Raw genomic sequence first — 16,531 nt, forward strand, 5'->3', positions numbered from 1 at the left:
ACCCCCCCCCTTCCCCCACCCCCCCCCTCCCCTTCTCCTCCTCCCCTCCTTCCCTCCTCTTTCCCTCTGGTTGATAGCCCCGCCCCTTCCCTCTCTCTGATTGGCGGGTGCGGCCGCGCGCGGCTGGGCGAGGGTGTCTCTGATTGGCGGAGCGGGCTGTCAGTCAGGCGGGGGCCGGGTATAAAACGTGGCGGCGCGGGCGGCCAGGCCCCTCAGAGCCGGCGGCACCGAGTGTGAGAGAGAGAGAGCGCCCGGCTCCCCCCTCCCTCCCTCCCCGAGCCCGCACCGGCCGCCACACCATGGACAGCATCAAGAGCGGCTGGTTCACGGAGACCTCCAGCCTGTGGCCGGGCCAGGCCATGTCCCTGGAGGTGGAGCAGGTCCTTTACAACCACAAATCCCCCTTCCAGGAGGTGGTTGTCTTCAAAAGGTCAGAAATTTCCAGCAGCTTCTGGAAAATTCTTCAAAAGAAATGACAAAGTTTGTGAGTAAAACTGAGCCTGTTGGTGGAGACCCTGCTACATGGGGCTCCTGGGGTCAGCCCAGGCCTGTCCTCTCCCCCCTCAGGTCAAATAGAGTCTCATCAAGTGTAGGGTTCATTTTCAGAGCTGCTTATTCACCCCTCTGTCTCTTTACAAATCTACCTTCCCATCCTCTTTACTCTGGGTTTGGTCAATCTGACTCTCTCACTCCTCTTCCCACTTTCTACAATGTTACTCAATGGGCTTTCTTCACCAGCCACTGTGAAAGGTACTTGGTAAGGCCAGATTTTGGGCATTGGCTCCTGTCTTCTCTGGGTGTGCTGTGGCGTTAGGGGATCAGTCATTTCGATTGGAGTAGCGGGGAATAAAGTGACAGTGTAGTCAGGGATGGATTGTGTTGGGAGGCAGGCAGCACAAGTCCCCAATGCCGTGTCCAGTGACAGGGTTAAGGACCGTTGCCTTGGGACTGGAGAGGAAAGGTCCAGTTGTCATGGTCCACTTTGGTGTGACTTGTCCAGTGATGGGGTGAAGGATATCTCCTTGGGACTGGAAAGGAAAGGTCCAGTTGTCATGGTCCACCGTGATGTGACCTGTTCAGTGATGGCATTAAGGCTATCTCCTTGGGACTGGAAAGGAAAGGTCCAGTTGTCACTTTGATATGAATAACCGGTTGAATTGAGAGCGGTGTTGCTGAGGGTGTACGAGCAGTTAATGGCTGAATTTAAAAAGCAAAATGTAATGTCAATCTCTGGATTACTTGACATAGGGTCAATAAGATCTAATAGTTGAATGTGTGGCTCATAGGTTAGTGTGAGAGAAATGGGTTTTAAGATACTTGGACACTGAAGCAGTTCATATCCAAATGGAGCAAGATCTGGGCAGTATCCAGGCTTGGGCTGACGAATGGCAAGTAATGTTTGTGCCACACAAGTGCCAAATGATGACCATCTCCAACAAGAGAGTATCTAACAATAAAGGTATTACCATTGCTTAATCCCCCATTATCAACATCCGGGGGTTACCATTGACCAGAAACTAAACTGGACTAACCACTTAAATACTGTGGCTACCAGAGCAGGTCAAAGGCTAGGGATCCTGTGGCAAGTAATTCAGCTCCCCAAAGCCTGTCTACCATCTACAAGGCACAAGTCAGGTGTGTGATGGAATATCCCCCACTTGCCTGGATGAGTGCAGCTCCAGCAACACTCGAAGTGTGACACTATCGAGGGCAAAGCAACCCACTTGACTGCCACCCCTTCCACAAACAGGTGGCATGATGGCACAGTGGTTAGCACTGCTGCCTCACAGTGCAAGGGACCTGTTAGATTCCCGGCTTGGGTCAAGATCTGTGCAGTGTTTTCACATTCTCCCTGTGCCTCTGTGGGCTTCCTCCCACAGTCTGCAAGATGTGCTGGTTAGGTGCATTGGCTATGCTGAATTCTCCCTTGGTGTGCCTGAGCAGGCACCGGAGTGTGGCGACTAGAGGATTTTTGCTAACGTCATTGCACTGTTAATATAAGCCTACTTGTGACACTAATAAAATAAAGGTTAAAAAAACATTCAATTCCTCCACCATTGACAAATAGTGGCAGCTGCGTGTACCATCTAGAAGATGCACTGCAGGAACTCACCAAGATACCTTAAGCAGCACCTTCCAGGCTGATGACCCTTCATGTCTAGAAGGACAAGTGCAGCAGATACCTGGAAACATCACAAACTGGAGGTCCCCTCCAAGCCACTCGCCATCCTGACTCTCTATCACTGGGTCAAAATCCTGGAAGTCCCTCTGTAACAGGACCACGGGTGTACCTACACTTCAGGGACTGCAGTGGTTCAAGAAGGCAGCTCACCACCTCCTTATCAAGGGCAACTAGGGTGGGCAATAAATGCTGGTCTGCCCAGTGTTGCCTATAATCCGGTATGGCACTGGTGCCACTACTGGGGAAAGAGGGAGCTCTTCCGGCTTCACCTGAAGTATACTGAGATCAGTGTTCTGCAGAATTGAATGAATAATACTTTATATAGGGCTTTAAATTAAAAGGGGTGGGAGGTTCAAGTGGTTTGAAGTTTACAAATTTGAGAATGCACAATGCAGAAGTACAAGGTAGAGAGATGGTAGTTGTAACGTGTGTTGTGTATTTTACATTATTGTCTATTGTTTACTGGAATGTATCAGACATGGGCAGGGTGGTATTTATCATCCACCCCGAATGCATACAAGAACGATCTTCTCGATGGAAATCGTGGGTGTACTGAGACAGGATTAACTGATTCTATAGTAAAAGATCCAGTAGGGAAGAGTGATCGTGACATGAACTATTCACATTGAGTTTGAAGGTGAGGAATTTGGGTCTGAAATCAGTGCCTTAAACTTTAGGCATGAAGGCAAAGTTGGCTAATATGGACCAGGAAAGTAAGACAGTAGATGAGTAGTGGCTGATGTTTAAGAAAATATTTCACACATCTCGGTTAAGGGGGTGAGCTATCCATGGCTAAGTAAGGAAGTTAAAGTGGTATCAAATTGAAAGAAATGCATAGTGTTTCAAAGTTGAGTGATGGCCAGAAAATTGGGGAAGTTACAGTCGCTATCAGTCTCTTGGAGGCTGGGATTGCAGAATTAATATTGGGAAACTAGGAAATGGTAGAGACTTTAAACAGATATTCTGTATATCTGTTGCCTTCTTGTAGAGTTAGGCTGTAAGAAAAATATTAATGTAAAACATATAATTTACACTGAATTAAACAGTGGGGAAGTGAGTGAGACTTGAGTCACTGGGTGGCATTGATTGCAGTCCTATTTAAATTAACAGTCCTAATTAAAATAAAGCAGTGTGCGCTGAGGTTAGTTTTTTTATTGCAATCGCAGGAATCAAAACCAGACAGGCTAAAGCGTGTTAAATAACCCATAATTATGAAGCTGTTGGCCTTTAAGTGAGGTTCACGGTGGTAGAATGGGTATGTGCTCAGAACAAAATCAGTTCTTCCCTTTTCCAATGAGAAACCTGAAGAAATGTTCCAGGAAGTCGGCCAGCCAGTGTTGTATCAAAGTGAATTAAAACCAAAGGGAGGGTATATTGCACCAAATTTATGGTAGCTGATGGGTCTGTGATTTGCTATCAATCTTGCTGATGTGAATGAATCCTTCAATAGGGATTGTGTGTAATAGATCAATATTGGATTTTTTATATGTTCTTGAACCTCACAGTTTTGTTATGGACCATTGCACCAGCCAGTGAAATGTGTGCTTGAATGTTGTGGGACTGCATTACTACTACTTGGATTCGACGGGCAGTGTTTGGAGACCATTGTTCTGTTAAATAATAGCTCTTATATCATAACCATATGGTAACAAACCCAGCTATCTCCCTGTAGAAACACCACATTACCACAGATTCTGTCCCTTTTTTTTCTGGTCACTCAATCAGGTCAACCAGGTTATATATGACAACTTGTTCAATCCAGAATTCAATAGTCAATTCCCATATCTTATTCATCACTCAGGCTGCATATTCCACTTCTGTCCTGACCTTGTGCCAATCTACCGAAACCCTTATCCATGCTTTAATCTGTCAGACAGGATTTCACCAGTATCCTCATTACTGGCTTCCCATCCTCTCTGCAAACTCTGGCCAACTCATCAAGTTGTGCAATATACGTAAAATTCCTTTATTTGCAGTGATCTAAATGGACTCCATGATCTTAACAGACTGAGTTAAAAGTCTTCATCTTCAAGTTTGCTTGTGTTTTATTCCACCCTAACATTAGTGCCAGCAAACCTTGTGTACTCCCCTTAAATCTTTTGGTCCTCAAGTTCTTCCCTTCTGCGCAATCTCATTCATTTCTACATTGGTGGCGGAACGAGCCATGCTCCTTCCGCGCGGAGGCATTTCCTGTGCGGGCTGCTGCTGCACACCTTCCACTACTGCCTCCTCGCCTGTCGCCCGGATACACCTTGGCGGGCCTTGTTGCTGCCGGGTGGCGGAGGTCCCCGCTGGAGGTCCCTCTACGGAGGGATCTCCCCCAATTATGTCGGGGACCTGGGGTGGAGGGTGATGCATGCAGCAGTGCCGCACAACCGTAGGATTCACAGGTTCACGGGCTCCGAAGACTGCCCTTTCTGTGGCCTTGTGGAGTCCGTGGACCATGTCTATGTTGTGTGTCTTAGGCTGCACTCCCTTTTTGTTTTCCTAAAGAACCTTTTAGTGATGTTTTGTTTGCACTTCAGTCCCACGCTCCTGATCTACGGACACCCGGTGCGGGGAGGGTCGGGATGGCGACCTCCTTGTGAACCTGCTCCTGGGCCTGGCGAAACGCACCATTTACCGGTCCAGGCAGCGGGCGATCGAGGGGGCCGTCCATCCTGACTGTCTTCCCCTCTACCGCGGCTACGTTCGTGGCCGGGTGTCCCTGGAGAGGGAGCATGCAGTGTCCACGGGCGCGGTTGATGCCTTCCGTGTCCGTTGGGCACTGCAGGGGTTGGGGTGCATTATTGACCCTGACAATCACATTTTAATTTGATGTTTTTTAAGTTTCCTTTGTACTTTGATTTCTGTTCGGGCTGTTCCCCCTCCTTTTGGGGAGCTGCCCCTTTTACTTTGTCCTGACTTAATCTGAGTTTGTTTATTTGGTTTGACCTAAAAGAGGGCAGCTCCTTCCCTAAGCCACTTGTCCACTTAAGTGTTTGTTCACTACTCTCATTTCTTCAACCAACTTTTTTAGATTTCCCACTTTAAGAGTTTTAGGATGTCTTTCTAAATTGAGTAGAGCCCTATAAATGCAAGGCATTTTCAAACCCTGTACCATGAGGCAAAGCATTGGAATGCCGGTGACTGCTATCAGTACTACTGCACATCAAAACCATTATGCAATCGGTGGCAAATGGCCTCTGCGCCAAAATAATGGTTTTGATGTGGATTTTTAATATGTTCTTGAACCTCAGTTTTGTTATGGACCATAGCACCAGCCAGTGAAATGTGTGCTTGAATATTGTGGGACTGCATTAGGTCTGGTCACAGCAGGTAACCTGGTTGCTAGATTATTAGTGGGGCGATCTGAAAGATGATTTAAGATGTGAGAAAGTCCCATGTCCTTCATTGCTGTAGCTGCTGCAATCTTCACCCAGGCTTGTTGATGCATGGCTGGAGTGTATGCCCGAGTTAGGAAGCAGACCCATTTGAAATCTGGGTCCCATGTAAAGGATCCAATTTGCCATTTAAGGAAAGCACTGGACAGACTAACGCACTGTTTGCTTCACCCTGTATTAGCTAACAGCCTACCAGAAGCTGCTTGTTTCATGTCCACGCACTCCAGTCAAATGCTAAAGAAACCCAACCCTTAAAATCAAAATGCCAGCATTATCTGCTGGTCTGGCCCAATTTTTAGTTGTCCTTTTTAAGTCGATCGCTATCCTCTGTTCACAACGCTTCCAGGTTTTGTCACTCCAGTTTTGGAAGTTGTCCTGTACACCCAAATTGGGTCATCATTAAAGATCAAGAAAAGCAGTGGTCCAGTAGCATCCCTTGTCGAACCTCACTTATACCCTCCTACAGTCTGCAAAACAGCCATTTAGCCCTGCTCCCACAGCACTAACTTCATGTCTATTCATGAAATGACTTATGAGGATATTGCCTGGAGTGGAGAATCTTAGAGGTGCGGTAAGATTGGATTGATTGCTGTTGCTGCCTTCGGGACCAAGGGGTTATTTAATTGACATGGATAAAATTGAGGGGCCCGGATAGAAAGAATAGATAAGAGCGTAAACTAGAGGCCATCAATAATAGTCAGTAACAAATTAATAGGAAATTCAGAAAAAACATCTTCACCCAAGGAGTGGTGAGAAATGTGGAATTCACTATCACAGCAAGCACTTGAAGCAAATGGTCTAGATATATTTAAGGGACACTAAAGGCAGGAGGGAATAAAAGATTATGGTTGTAGATTTAAGAGAGGAGCCCTGTGTGGAGCATAAGCAACAATATGGACAGTTTGGGCTGAATGGCCTGTATGTGTGTGATGTATCCTGTGTAAAACCTTCTTCCCTTAGCAGAGAGGTCAATAGCCAAGAGGGCATAGATTTAAAGTAATTGGTAAAAGGATTAAAGAGGATTTGAGTAGTAATTTTTTTTTACCCAGAGGGTGATGGGGAAAGCTTGTTGCCTAACAGGTGGAGGTAGAAACCCTCATCACCTTTAAAGTATGATTGGATGCACCTTTCCAATGCTCTAACCTGTAAGCTAGACCAAAAGCTGGAAGGTGGGATTCAGCTGGTTAACTCATGATGGGTCAAATGGCACCCTCCTGAGCTATAAATCTTTGTGCTTCTAATGATTAAGATACCCTGACGGGTGTCTGAACATTTGCGTTGCGACCTTTCATCGATGCAGTGCATTTTCCATCTTGCATTATTGAAGAAAATGCTATCGTGCTCGTAAATCTATTCAGCTAAATGTTGCAATTCCTGTTGTATCAGTCAGTTTCCTGTTTTTTTTCCTGTATCTGTCCTACACGTGGCATGTGAGTTTAGCCACAGTGGCAGATGGGAGCTGAGTCAACAGAAATTCTCGTGACTTGGCTCACTCACCTATTCAGGTTCACTTACCAAATCAAACAGTAACTTTTGATTTGATTTGGAGTTTTTCCAGAGTTCCCACTGCTATAGAAAAAGGGGCTTTGCAGATTATCTTTTTTTAAACAAGTACTGAATTTACATTACCACTGCAAATCTGTCACCCTTTCCTGCTTCCATCCTCTGTTCAAGTGATTTTCACTGAAACTATGCAATTTGGAAAATGAGGACTCGCTGGATGCACTTCCATAGCTTGGCTGCTCTCCAGGGCTTCATCTGACATTCAGGCAAATGCTCTTTACAGGAGGACTCACTTAATAGAGATCCTTCTCCAGCCTAAGAGTTGAGAATTTTTACAGCACACCCTGTCAGCTCTTTGCTTGAGGCCAGCTAATGTGACAGAACCAAACTTGGGACATTCTTTAACTCCTATGTTTTTTTTAAACTTGCTGCACTTAAAGTGGTTGAAGTCAGCAGAGACAAACAATGTTTTTGGCTGATTTTCAAAGCTAGTTAAATCTCATTCAATGTAAAGCCCCTTCTCGGGTTTAAAATCAGAAACTAACTTTTTACACCAACTTGCGTTTTCCTTTAATGTAGGAAAATCTTTCAAGGTGCTGCACTGAACGAGAAGTTCATGACACCAAAAGCAGAAAATGCTGGAAATGCTCAACAGGTGTTGCAGCGGCCAGGATTCTACAGCCCTTCCTGCCCAGCGGGACCGTGCAGTCCTGCTGAAACAGCAATTTAAATGGCCCACTGCATCCATTGGGGTGAACACAGTAAGAAGTTTACCAACACCAGGTTAAAGTCCAACAGGTTTATTTGGTAGCAAAAGCCACAAGCTTTCGGAGCGCTGCCCCTTCGTCAGGTGGAGTGGAGAAATGCTCACAAACAGGGCATACAGAGACACAAACTCAATTTACAGAATAATGATTGGAATGCAGTCTTTACAGATAATCAAGTCTTAAAGGTACAAACAATGTGAATGGAGGGAGCATTAAGCACAGGCTGAAGAGATGTGTATTGTCTCCAGACAGGACAGCCAGTGAGATTCTGCAAGTCCAGACAAGCTGTGGGGGTTACAGATAGTGTGACATGAACCCAAGATCCTGGTTGAGGCCGTCCTCATGTGTGCGGAACTTGGCTATCAATTTCTGCTCAGCGTCTCTGTGCTGTCGTGTGTTGTGAAGGCTGCCTTGGAGAACACTTACGCGAAGATCAGAGGCCGAATGCCCGTGACCGTTGAAGTGTTCCCCAACAGGAAGAGAACAGTCTTGCCTGGTGATTGTCGAGCGGTGTTCATTCATCCGTTGTCGCAGCGTCTGCATAGTTTCCCCAATGTACCATGCCTCGGGACATCCTTTCCTGCAGCGTATCAGGTAGACAACGTTGGCTGAATTGCAAGAGTATGTACCGTGTACCTGGTGGATGGTGTTCTCACATGAAATGATGGCATCTGTGTCGATGATCCGGCACGTCTTGCAGAGGTTGCTGTGGCAGGGTTGTGTGGTGTCGTGGTCACTGTTCTCCTGAAGGCTGGGTAGTTTGCTGCGGACAATGGTCTGTTTGAGATTGTGCGGTTGTTTGAAGGCAAGAAGTGGGAGTGTGGGCATGGCCTTGGTGAGATGTTCATCTTCATCAATGACATGTTGAAGGCTCTGGAGGAGATGCCGTAGCTTCTCCACTCTGGGGAAGTACTGGACGACGAAAGGTACTCTGTCCACCGTATCCCGTGTTTGTCTTCTGAGGAGGTCGGTGTGGTTTTTCGCTGTGGCGCGTCGGAACTGTCAATCGAAGAGTCGAGCGCCATATCCTGTTCTTATGAGGGTATCTTTCAGCGTCTGGAGGTGTCTGTTACGATCCTCCTCATCTGAGCAGATCCTGAGTACACGGAAGGCTTGTCCGTAGGGGATGGCTTCTTTAATGTGTTTAGGGTGGAAGCTGGAGAAGTGGAGCATTGTGAGGTTATCCGTGGGCTTGCGGTACAGTGAGGTGCTGAGGTGACCGTCCTTAATGGCGATGCGTGTGTCCAAGAATGCAACCGATTCCGGAGAGTAGTCCATGGTGAGTCTGATGTTGGGATGGAACTTGTTGATGTCGTCATGTAGTTTTTTCAGTGATTGTTCACCATGAGTCCAAAGGAAGAAAATGTCATCGATGTATCTAGTGTATAGCATCGGTTGAAGGTCCTGTGCGGTGAAGAAGTCTTGTTCGAACCTGTGCCTGAAGATGTTGGCATATTGAGATGCATTTGGTCCCCATGGCTGTTCTGTGTGTCTGGATGAAGAACTGGTTGTTGAAGGTGAAGACATTGTGGTCCAAGATGAAGCGGATGAGTTGTAAAATTGCATCTGGAAACTGGCAGTTGTCGGCCACTAAGCGCTGAGGGTGAGACATGGTGTGGAGTGACCATAAAATCCTGGCCAGTTATTCAGGCTGAGACCCTTCAGAACATCAAAAACTAGAAATTTGTTACCTACTGCTTGGATCTGAGCAGTAGCAGTTAATTTTATTCTTTTGACTTTTTAGGTTGCTATAACACTTTTTTTTAGGTGTCTTCAAAGATTGTACTTGGTAAATTGAAAAACAAAACCTTCAATATGCACAATATAACATTAGTGCGGCTAATGACTTTTGGTTGAGATGTTGGCATGTGGTCATAATTCGGTGCCAATTCTCCGTTTCATCTGTGACAAGGCTTCAGGAATTCACATCCTGACTCTCTACAGCAGTGTACACAAATGCAAGTGTGTGGAGCAAGCCAGTGTACTCTTATTGCAGCTTGCTGCAAGACTAAACCAGTGATTCAGGAATTCTAGTTATAGATGGGACCAATTTGTGCTTTATTAATACCTGGCCATATACACAGCAGCTGTTCTCTGCTGTTTTGCTAAAGTGGCCATGGGGATAACATTCAAGTCCTATCCAATATCTGTCCGCTTTCTGCACTCATCTATTTTCCAGCTGGTGTTACTGGACAACAGCCAAGACTGAGACCTGGTTGTTTTCACCCAGCCCCTTCCCTCGCTCAATTGATCAGTTGAGCAGAGTTTGAGTATTATGCATGAATCTGCAGGCCAGGCTTCTAAGAAATTCACACAAGTAAAGTTTTTCTGCTTTGCTTGATGCATCCTCTCTTTGCAAGGATAAACCCCATTTGCCTTTGTGGGTCCAGTGATACCAGTTAATGACCCCCCCCCCCCCCCCCCCCCCCCAAACTAAAGTTTGGTGCTGACGCACTTGAACTGCTTGTGCTATTTGGAGCCAAGTGGAAAAAATTGTAGCCCTCACGTAGTCACCATTTCCATGTCCTGCCAATGCACCACACTGGTCAATCTTCGACTGTGTCCTTGAGAATTGAGTGAGGGCAAAATAGGGGTTCCTAGTTCTGATCAGTATCCAATAACTTCTGAGTGTATTGGATTACTGCTACAGCATGATAGCACTGTGCCAATTTAATTGTCAACGTATTGGGAGTGAACTTAACCTTGGAGACCACGTGTATTTCTCCCTCTCCCTACAAAGTTAACGAAGAGAGTGTTGCACAGACCAGAAGTTTGGCTCTAGTGCGGCCTTCTGTACAGCTTGGTTTCATCAAAGAATGTTTATCCATTGAGCTATCGGTTGTAAAAACAGAAAATGTTGCAAGTACGCCATAAGCTCGTGGAGGGAGAACATTTTGGGCTGATGACTTTTTGTCAGAAGTGATCAGCCTGAAATGTTAAGTCTTTTCTCCCTTATTAATGAGGTTGGTTGTCCAGAATAGAATTTAGGATCGTATTGAAGCAAGAATACTTTACCCAGAGTGTTGGTATTGCATTATTGAGACCACCCATGGAATAATGTGACATTGCTAACTGTCAAGGCAACAAAACAATGTTGTTGCTTAAAATGATTTATTTATAAACAGGATGCTACAAACATCTATCTTGTATTTATATTACTTTTTATCTTCTCAACTGAAATTAATTTAGCCAGATTTTTGGGGTATATTTGGTAATTAAATATTAGTCAAATAAGCCATAGAGTCAGAGGTTTACAGCATGGAAACAGGTCCTTCGGCCCAACTTGTCCATGCCCCCTTTTTTTAAACCCCAAAGTTAGTCCCAATTGCCTGCATTTGGCCCATATCTCTCTCTGCTCATTTTATCCATGTAACTGTCTAAATGCTTTTTAAAAGACAAAATTTTACCCACCTCCACTACTACCTCTGGCAGCTTGTTCCAGACACTCCCCACCCTCTGGAAAAAATTGCCCCTCTGCACCCTTTTGTATCTCTCCCCCCTCACCTTAAACCTATACCCTCTAGATATTGACTATCTAGCTGATGTGTGCCCCTCATTATTTTATAGACCTCTATAAGATCACCCCTCAGCCTCCTACGCTCCAGAGAAAAAAATTTCCAGTCTATCCAGCCTCTCCTTGTAAGTCAAACCATCAAGTCCTGGTAGCATCCTAGTAAATCTTTTCTGCACCCTTTCTAGTTTAATAACCACCCTTCTATAGTAGGGTGACCAGAACTGTACACAGTATTCCAAGTGTGGCCTTACCAATGTCTTGTACAAGTTCAATAAGACGTCCCAACTCCTGTATTCAATGTTCTGACCAATGAAACCAAGCATGCTGAATGCTGCCTTCACCACTGGGTTCACCTGTGACTCTGCTTTCAAGGAGCTATGAACATGTACCCCTAGATCTCTTTATTCTGTAACTTTCCCCAACACCCTATCATTAACTGAATAAGTCCTGCCCTGGGTTCAATCTACCAAAATGCATCACCTCGCATTTATCTTAATTAAACTCCATCTGCCATTTGTCAGCCCACTGTCCCAATTGATCAAGATCCTGTTGCAATCTGAGATAACCTTCACTGTCCACTATCCCACCAATCTTGGTGTCATCTGCAAACTTACTAACCATGCCTCCTATATTCTCATCTAAATCATTAATATAAATGATAAGTAACAGTGGACCCAGCAGCAATCCCTGAGGCATGCTGCTGGTGTGCCCTCTAATGGCTAAACACTAAATTATTCCCTGAAATTGCTCTATTGTACAGAAATGCTTGTTAAGGATATATTTTTAAATTTTTGTCTCTCTTTCAGCCGTCTTCTGACGGTGCTGACTATAGCTAATTTACTTATTAGTGTCACAAGTAGGCTTACATTAACACTGCAATGAAGTTACTGTGAAGATCCCTTAGTCGCCACACTCCGGCACCTATTTGGGTACACTGAGGGAGAATTTAGCATGGCCAATGCACCTAATCAGCATGTTTTTGGACTGTGGGAGGGAACCGGAGCACCTGGAAGAAACCCATGCAGACACATGGAGAACATGCAGACTCAAAGACAGTAACCCAAGCTGAGAATTGAACCCGGGTCCCTGGCACTAAGGCAACAGCTCTAACCACTGCCACCATGGTTATCACATACCTGGAAATAAATCTGTCACCTTTCCAGAAAAATAAAAAAATGCTAATACTTTCTTGACTGTTTTTCATTTGTGCCAGTACAGAGGTATTCCTAATACTGTATCACGCTTGTATCATTGGTAATCCCAAGGTTCCAAGGATCGAGCTGTGCAATGAGTTATAACATACTCAGCTTTAAGAAGTCACCACATATTGGATTGGACTCACTTGCTTTTGTTCGTAGTCTGAAATTTGGTTTGTGTCATCATCACTCCTTGTGCCTGAGGAATAAACCTCGCCCATTTTTAAACTAAGTCAGTAATGACTCTGATTAGTCTGTCTTTCAACTGCCCTGTCCTGGTCCAAAACCGTTAAAAACAAAAATATTCCGTGCTCAGGATGCAAATTTTTGAGCAGGTGGGAAGGTATTTTAAGTTTCTCCATTCCTCTCTCAACCAATTTTAGCAGGTTTCGGAAGTCAGTGGTACTATGCTGAAATGTCTGAACTAACACAGTGAGTGGCAGCTGCAGATGATCCTGTACTAATCTCATGTCCAGTAGGAACCCTGACTAATTCCTATACTCATCTCCTCCTCGGGCACTGTGATCAATGCTATTGGGTGCTATTTAAATGAAAGTCTGTCTGTGTTTGCAACTGCTTATACTTTTCCAATTCAATCAAATCCAATTCAGAGTCTCAACAAGTTGAGACATTTCCGATCCAGGCTGACCAGACAGGGCGGGCGACTAAACCACCCTGTCCTGGGCCCGATCTACATGAGTCAAGCTGATTGGAGAAGGGGGAGGTTCCTCCTCCAAGACTTGAGCTCATTTGCATCTTAGCCAAAAGGCCGAGATGCCGCTTTTAAAGATTGCTTCATATGAAACATATGAAGCCTCAGCGTAACCTCATGACCTCAACCAAGTGCAGATCCGATACTACACTTGATCTTAGCCAAAAGGCAACTGCTGCCATGACTGAGATCCAACACAGACTTGCAATACCAAACTGGTGCTTTTACCCATTAGATTTTTTGTGGAGGTCTGTCTTTTTTGGTAAACCTGGCTGGTTTGAAAATAAATGTTTAGATTAAAGTTTGAGGTGCAGTGTTGAAATTAAATTGTTCTCTTTTGGTGCAGCAAAACCTATGGTAATGTCTTGGTGCTGGATGGTGTGATACAGTGCACTGAAAGGGATGAATTTGCATACCAAGAGATGATTGCAAATCTAACTCTTTGCAGCCATCCTAACCCTAAAAAGGTATGATTTAATTTTTTACTTCTAAAGAATCATTGGGGCCAGAAATGTCACTGTTAAATTTAAAGTTAGTTTGTTTATTAGTATCGCAAGTAGGCTTACATTAACACTGCAATGAAGTTACTGTGAAAATCTCCTAGTCGCCACTTTCTGACGCCTGTTCGAGTACACTGAGGGAGAATTTAGCATGGCCATTGCACCTAACCAGCATGTCTTTGAGACTGGGAGGAAACTGGAGCACCCGGAGGAAATCCACGCAGACACACGGAAAATGTGCAACTCCATGCAAGCAATGACCCAAGTTGGGAATTGAACCTGGGTCCCTGGCCCTGAGGCAGCAATGCTTGCCACCATGCTGCATTGTTGGCGTCTGACCCTGCCATTTGAAATTGAGGAATGTTACTAGCCACCATCACTGTGGAACCAATTAACCAGTTGTTTATCTCATTGCTGTTTGATTTTTTTTTGCTGTGTGCAAGTTGCTTATCTACATAAGTGACTGCGTGCACTTTAACATCAATAGATTGAAGCTCTAACGACAGGCAAGATGAGACAACTGGCCTTTGTCGAAGTGAAATGCATGCATTGCAAAAGAAAATGGGTATAGAAACTCAGTTTTTTGGTACATGGTGCCTTCTGCATGGGAAGCAACTCATTTTCTCCAAATGCAATGGCCTTTTCTTTTGGTGCATCTCTGGTTCAAGAAACCTTTCGTCCAGGATATCTGTCTGGGTGTTGGTGGACAGTAAGTCATTTTAGTTTGATTAGACCTTGAGCTGCAGTGGGGTGTTTTCCTGTTTGAAAGGTGCTATATTTAAGTACAGGTTATTAGCTGCATTAATAGAGAAGTATGCAACCTTCATTCTGTCCTTTCTACATTAATACTGTACCATTCTATCATCCATAAGCAAGCCTTCCTATGTGGGGTGTTTGATTTACGTAATTAGCCCTGTAAGGCAACCCTATTTTCTGGGTTAAAAATCACATTTAGGTCTTTAATTGCCAAGTTGACCCCAACGCCCCCCCTGCTCCTTTCCTGCTAAGAGATACTATTTTGCGTGATGAGTAGGCCTCAATTCTCAAATGTGTTTTACTCACCTTGAAAGTAGCATATGGGATCATATGCTACTTTCGGCAATATAGGCCGACTTGCCAAAAGGTTACCTAAGACTTTAAGATGTGCCTACGCAGAACAGACCATGGATGATGAACAGAAATAGTAAAGCAAGTAAAATGAAGTGTGAAACTGATTTCAAGCAAAAAGTTGTAACTTGTCAAAAAAACTGCAGACGGGGAATTTGGTGTCAGTGGAAAAACTATTGAGAATAGAAGATGGAATCCACCCTGAAAAAGATGCCCAAGACAATATGTGCCATGAGAACACAGACCAGCTGCTGTCCTAATCCTGAACCATGTATCGGGATGGCTCCTCAAGTTGTCAGAAAGCCCTATCGTTAAATGGGCAAAATCAACCCCTGTCCAGCGAAGGTTTCAGAGCATAGCTAGGCGGTGTAGCTGCTTTATGTAACATGTTTAGTATTGTGGCAGATCGCTTGGAGACTGCCAAACTTGCCAGTTTCCAGCAATTGTCGGACAGCAGCACAAAGTTTTCAATGTCACACTGGCAGCATAGATGCGATTCTCATGAATTCCAATATGCTCAGCATCTTAGTTGAGGAGTGAAAATATTCTAGACAGTCCTACTGAAAATACCAGGATGTGAGGAGACCAGAGGCACCATAGTACTAGCCTGCATGGCAGATGGAACAAAATTAAAGCCTGTGGTAATTTTCAAAAAGTAAAACCATGCTGAAAATCCAGTAGAGGTTTTTGTGCATGTCTGTGACGATGGTTGGATGAATGAGGGAGGAGTGAAGTTGTATCAATAATGTATGTAATAGGCAAAAATTCAGTATTAGTGTGGGGCATGTTGAAGTCCCATGATACCTGCAAAAAAAAAGCATCCAAATTTCAGTTCTATCAGAGGGTTTAATGTCCGTAATTCTATCTTTGGATATGTGCCTCAACAGGCTATTCAAGGACCAGGTTCATATGGATGGTTGATGGTCTCAAAGATGCTGCCCTGCTTGATACTATTAATGCAGAAATTATTAGCAGACCATTCAAAAATAAACAGAATATCTAATTTAATGAAGGGAGAGAAAGGTGACTTGTTATCGAGGGATGATTCTGAAACTGGAAGTATCACATCTGACCCAGAGTGGAATCCTTACTATGATACAATAGCCAAAGTGTCTCGGAATAAATTTGATTTGCTTTGCATCAGATGCTGAAGATGTGGAGATGCCGGCGTTGGACTGGGGTAAACACAGTAAGAAGTCTCACAACACCAGGTTAAAGTCCAACAGGTTTATTTGGTAGCAAATAATGCTTCAGATGCTGAAGACAGTGGATGATTTGATGATTTGTAAAACTTTTAAATTTGTGGTCTGTTTATAGAATTAATTAATTCAATAAAATATCATTGATTTAATTTGAATTTCATAGAAGTTATAGAAATCATAGAAACCCTACAGTGCAGAAGGAGGCCATTCGGCCCATCGAGTCTGCACCGACCACAATCCCACCCAGGCCCTACCCCCACATATTTACCCGCTAATCCCTCTAACCTACGCATTTTAGGATTCTAAGGGGCAATTTTTAATCTGGCCAATCAACCTAACCTGCACATCTTTGGACTGTGGGAGGAAACCGGAGCACCCGGAGGAAACCCACACGAATTGCTAGTGTTTTTATTCCCATTTCAAAATGGTGACCACCAACACCCAGTAGTTCACTTTTTGTATTTG

General features: G+C 44.5%; 1 protein-coding gene across 1 annotated transcript in view; it reads left to right on the top strand.

Annotated features, from left to right (window-relative positions):
* The first annotated feature begins 167 nt into the window (after positions 1-167).
* srm (spermidine synthase) overlaps positions 168-16,531 on the top strand; it is a 30,364-nt gene continuing 14,000 nt past the window's right edge. The window contains exons 1-2 of the mRNA XM_078239106.1: positions 168-430; positions 13,604-13,724. Of these exons, the coding sequence (XP_078095232.1) occupies positions 300-430; positions 13,604-13,724 (252 nt within the window). The 5' untranslated portion in view covers positions 168-299. The remainder of the gene's footprint in view (positions 431-13,603; positions 13,725-16,531) is intronic.

The sequence above is a fragment of the Mustelus asterias genome, chromosome 22 (assembly GCF_964213995.1).
Source record: "Mustelus asterias chromosome 22, sMusAst1.hap1.1, whole genome shotgun sequence".
Taxonomy (NCBI): Eukaryota; Metazoa; Chordata; class Chondrichthyes; order Carcharhiniformes; family Triakidae; genus Mustelus; species Mustelus asterias.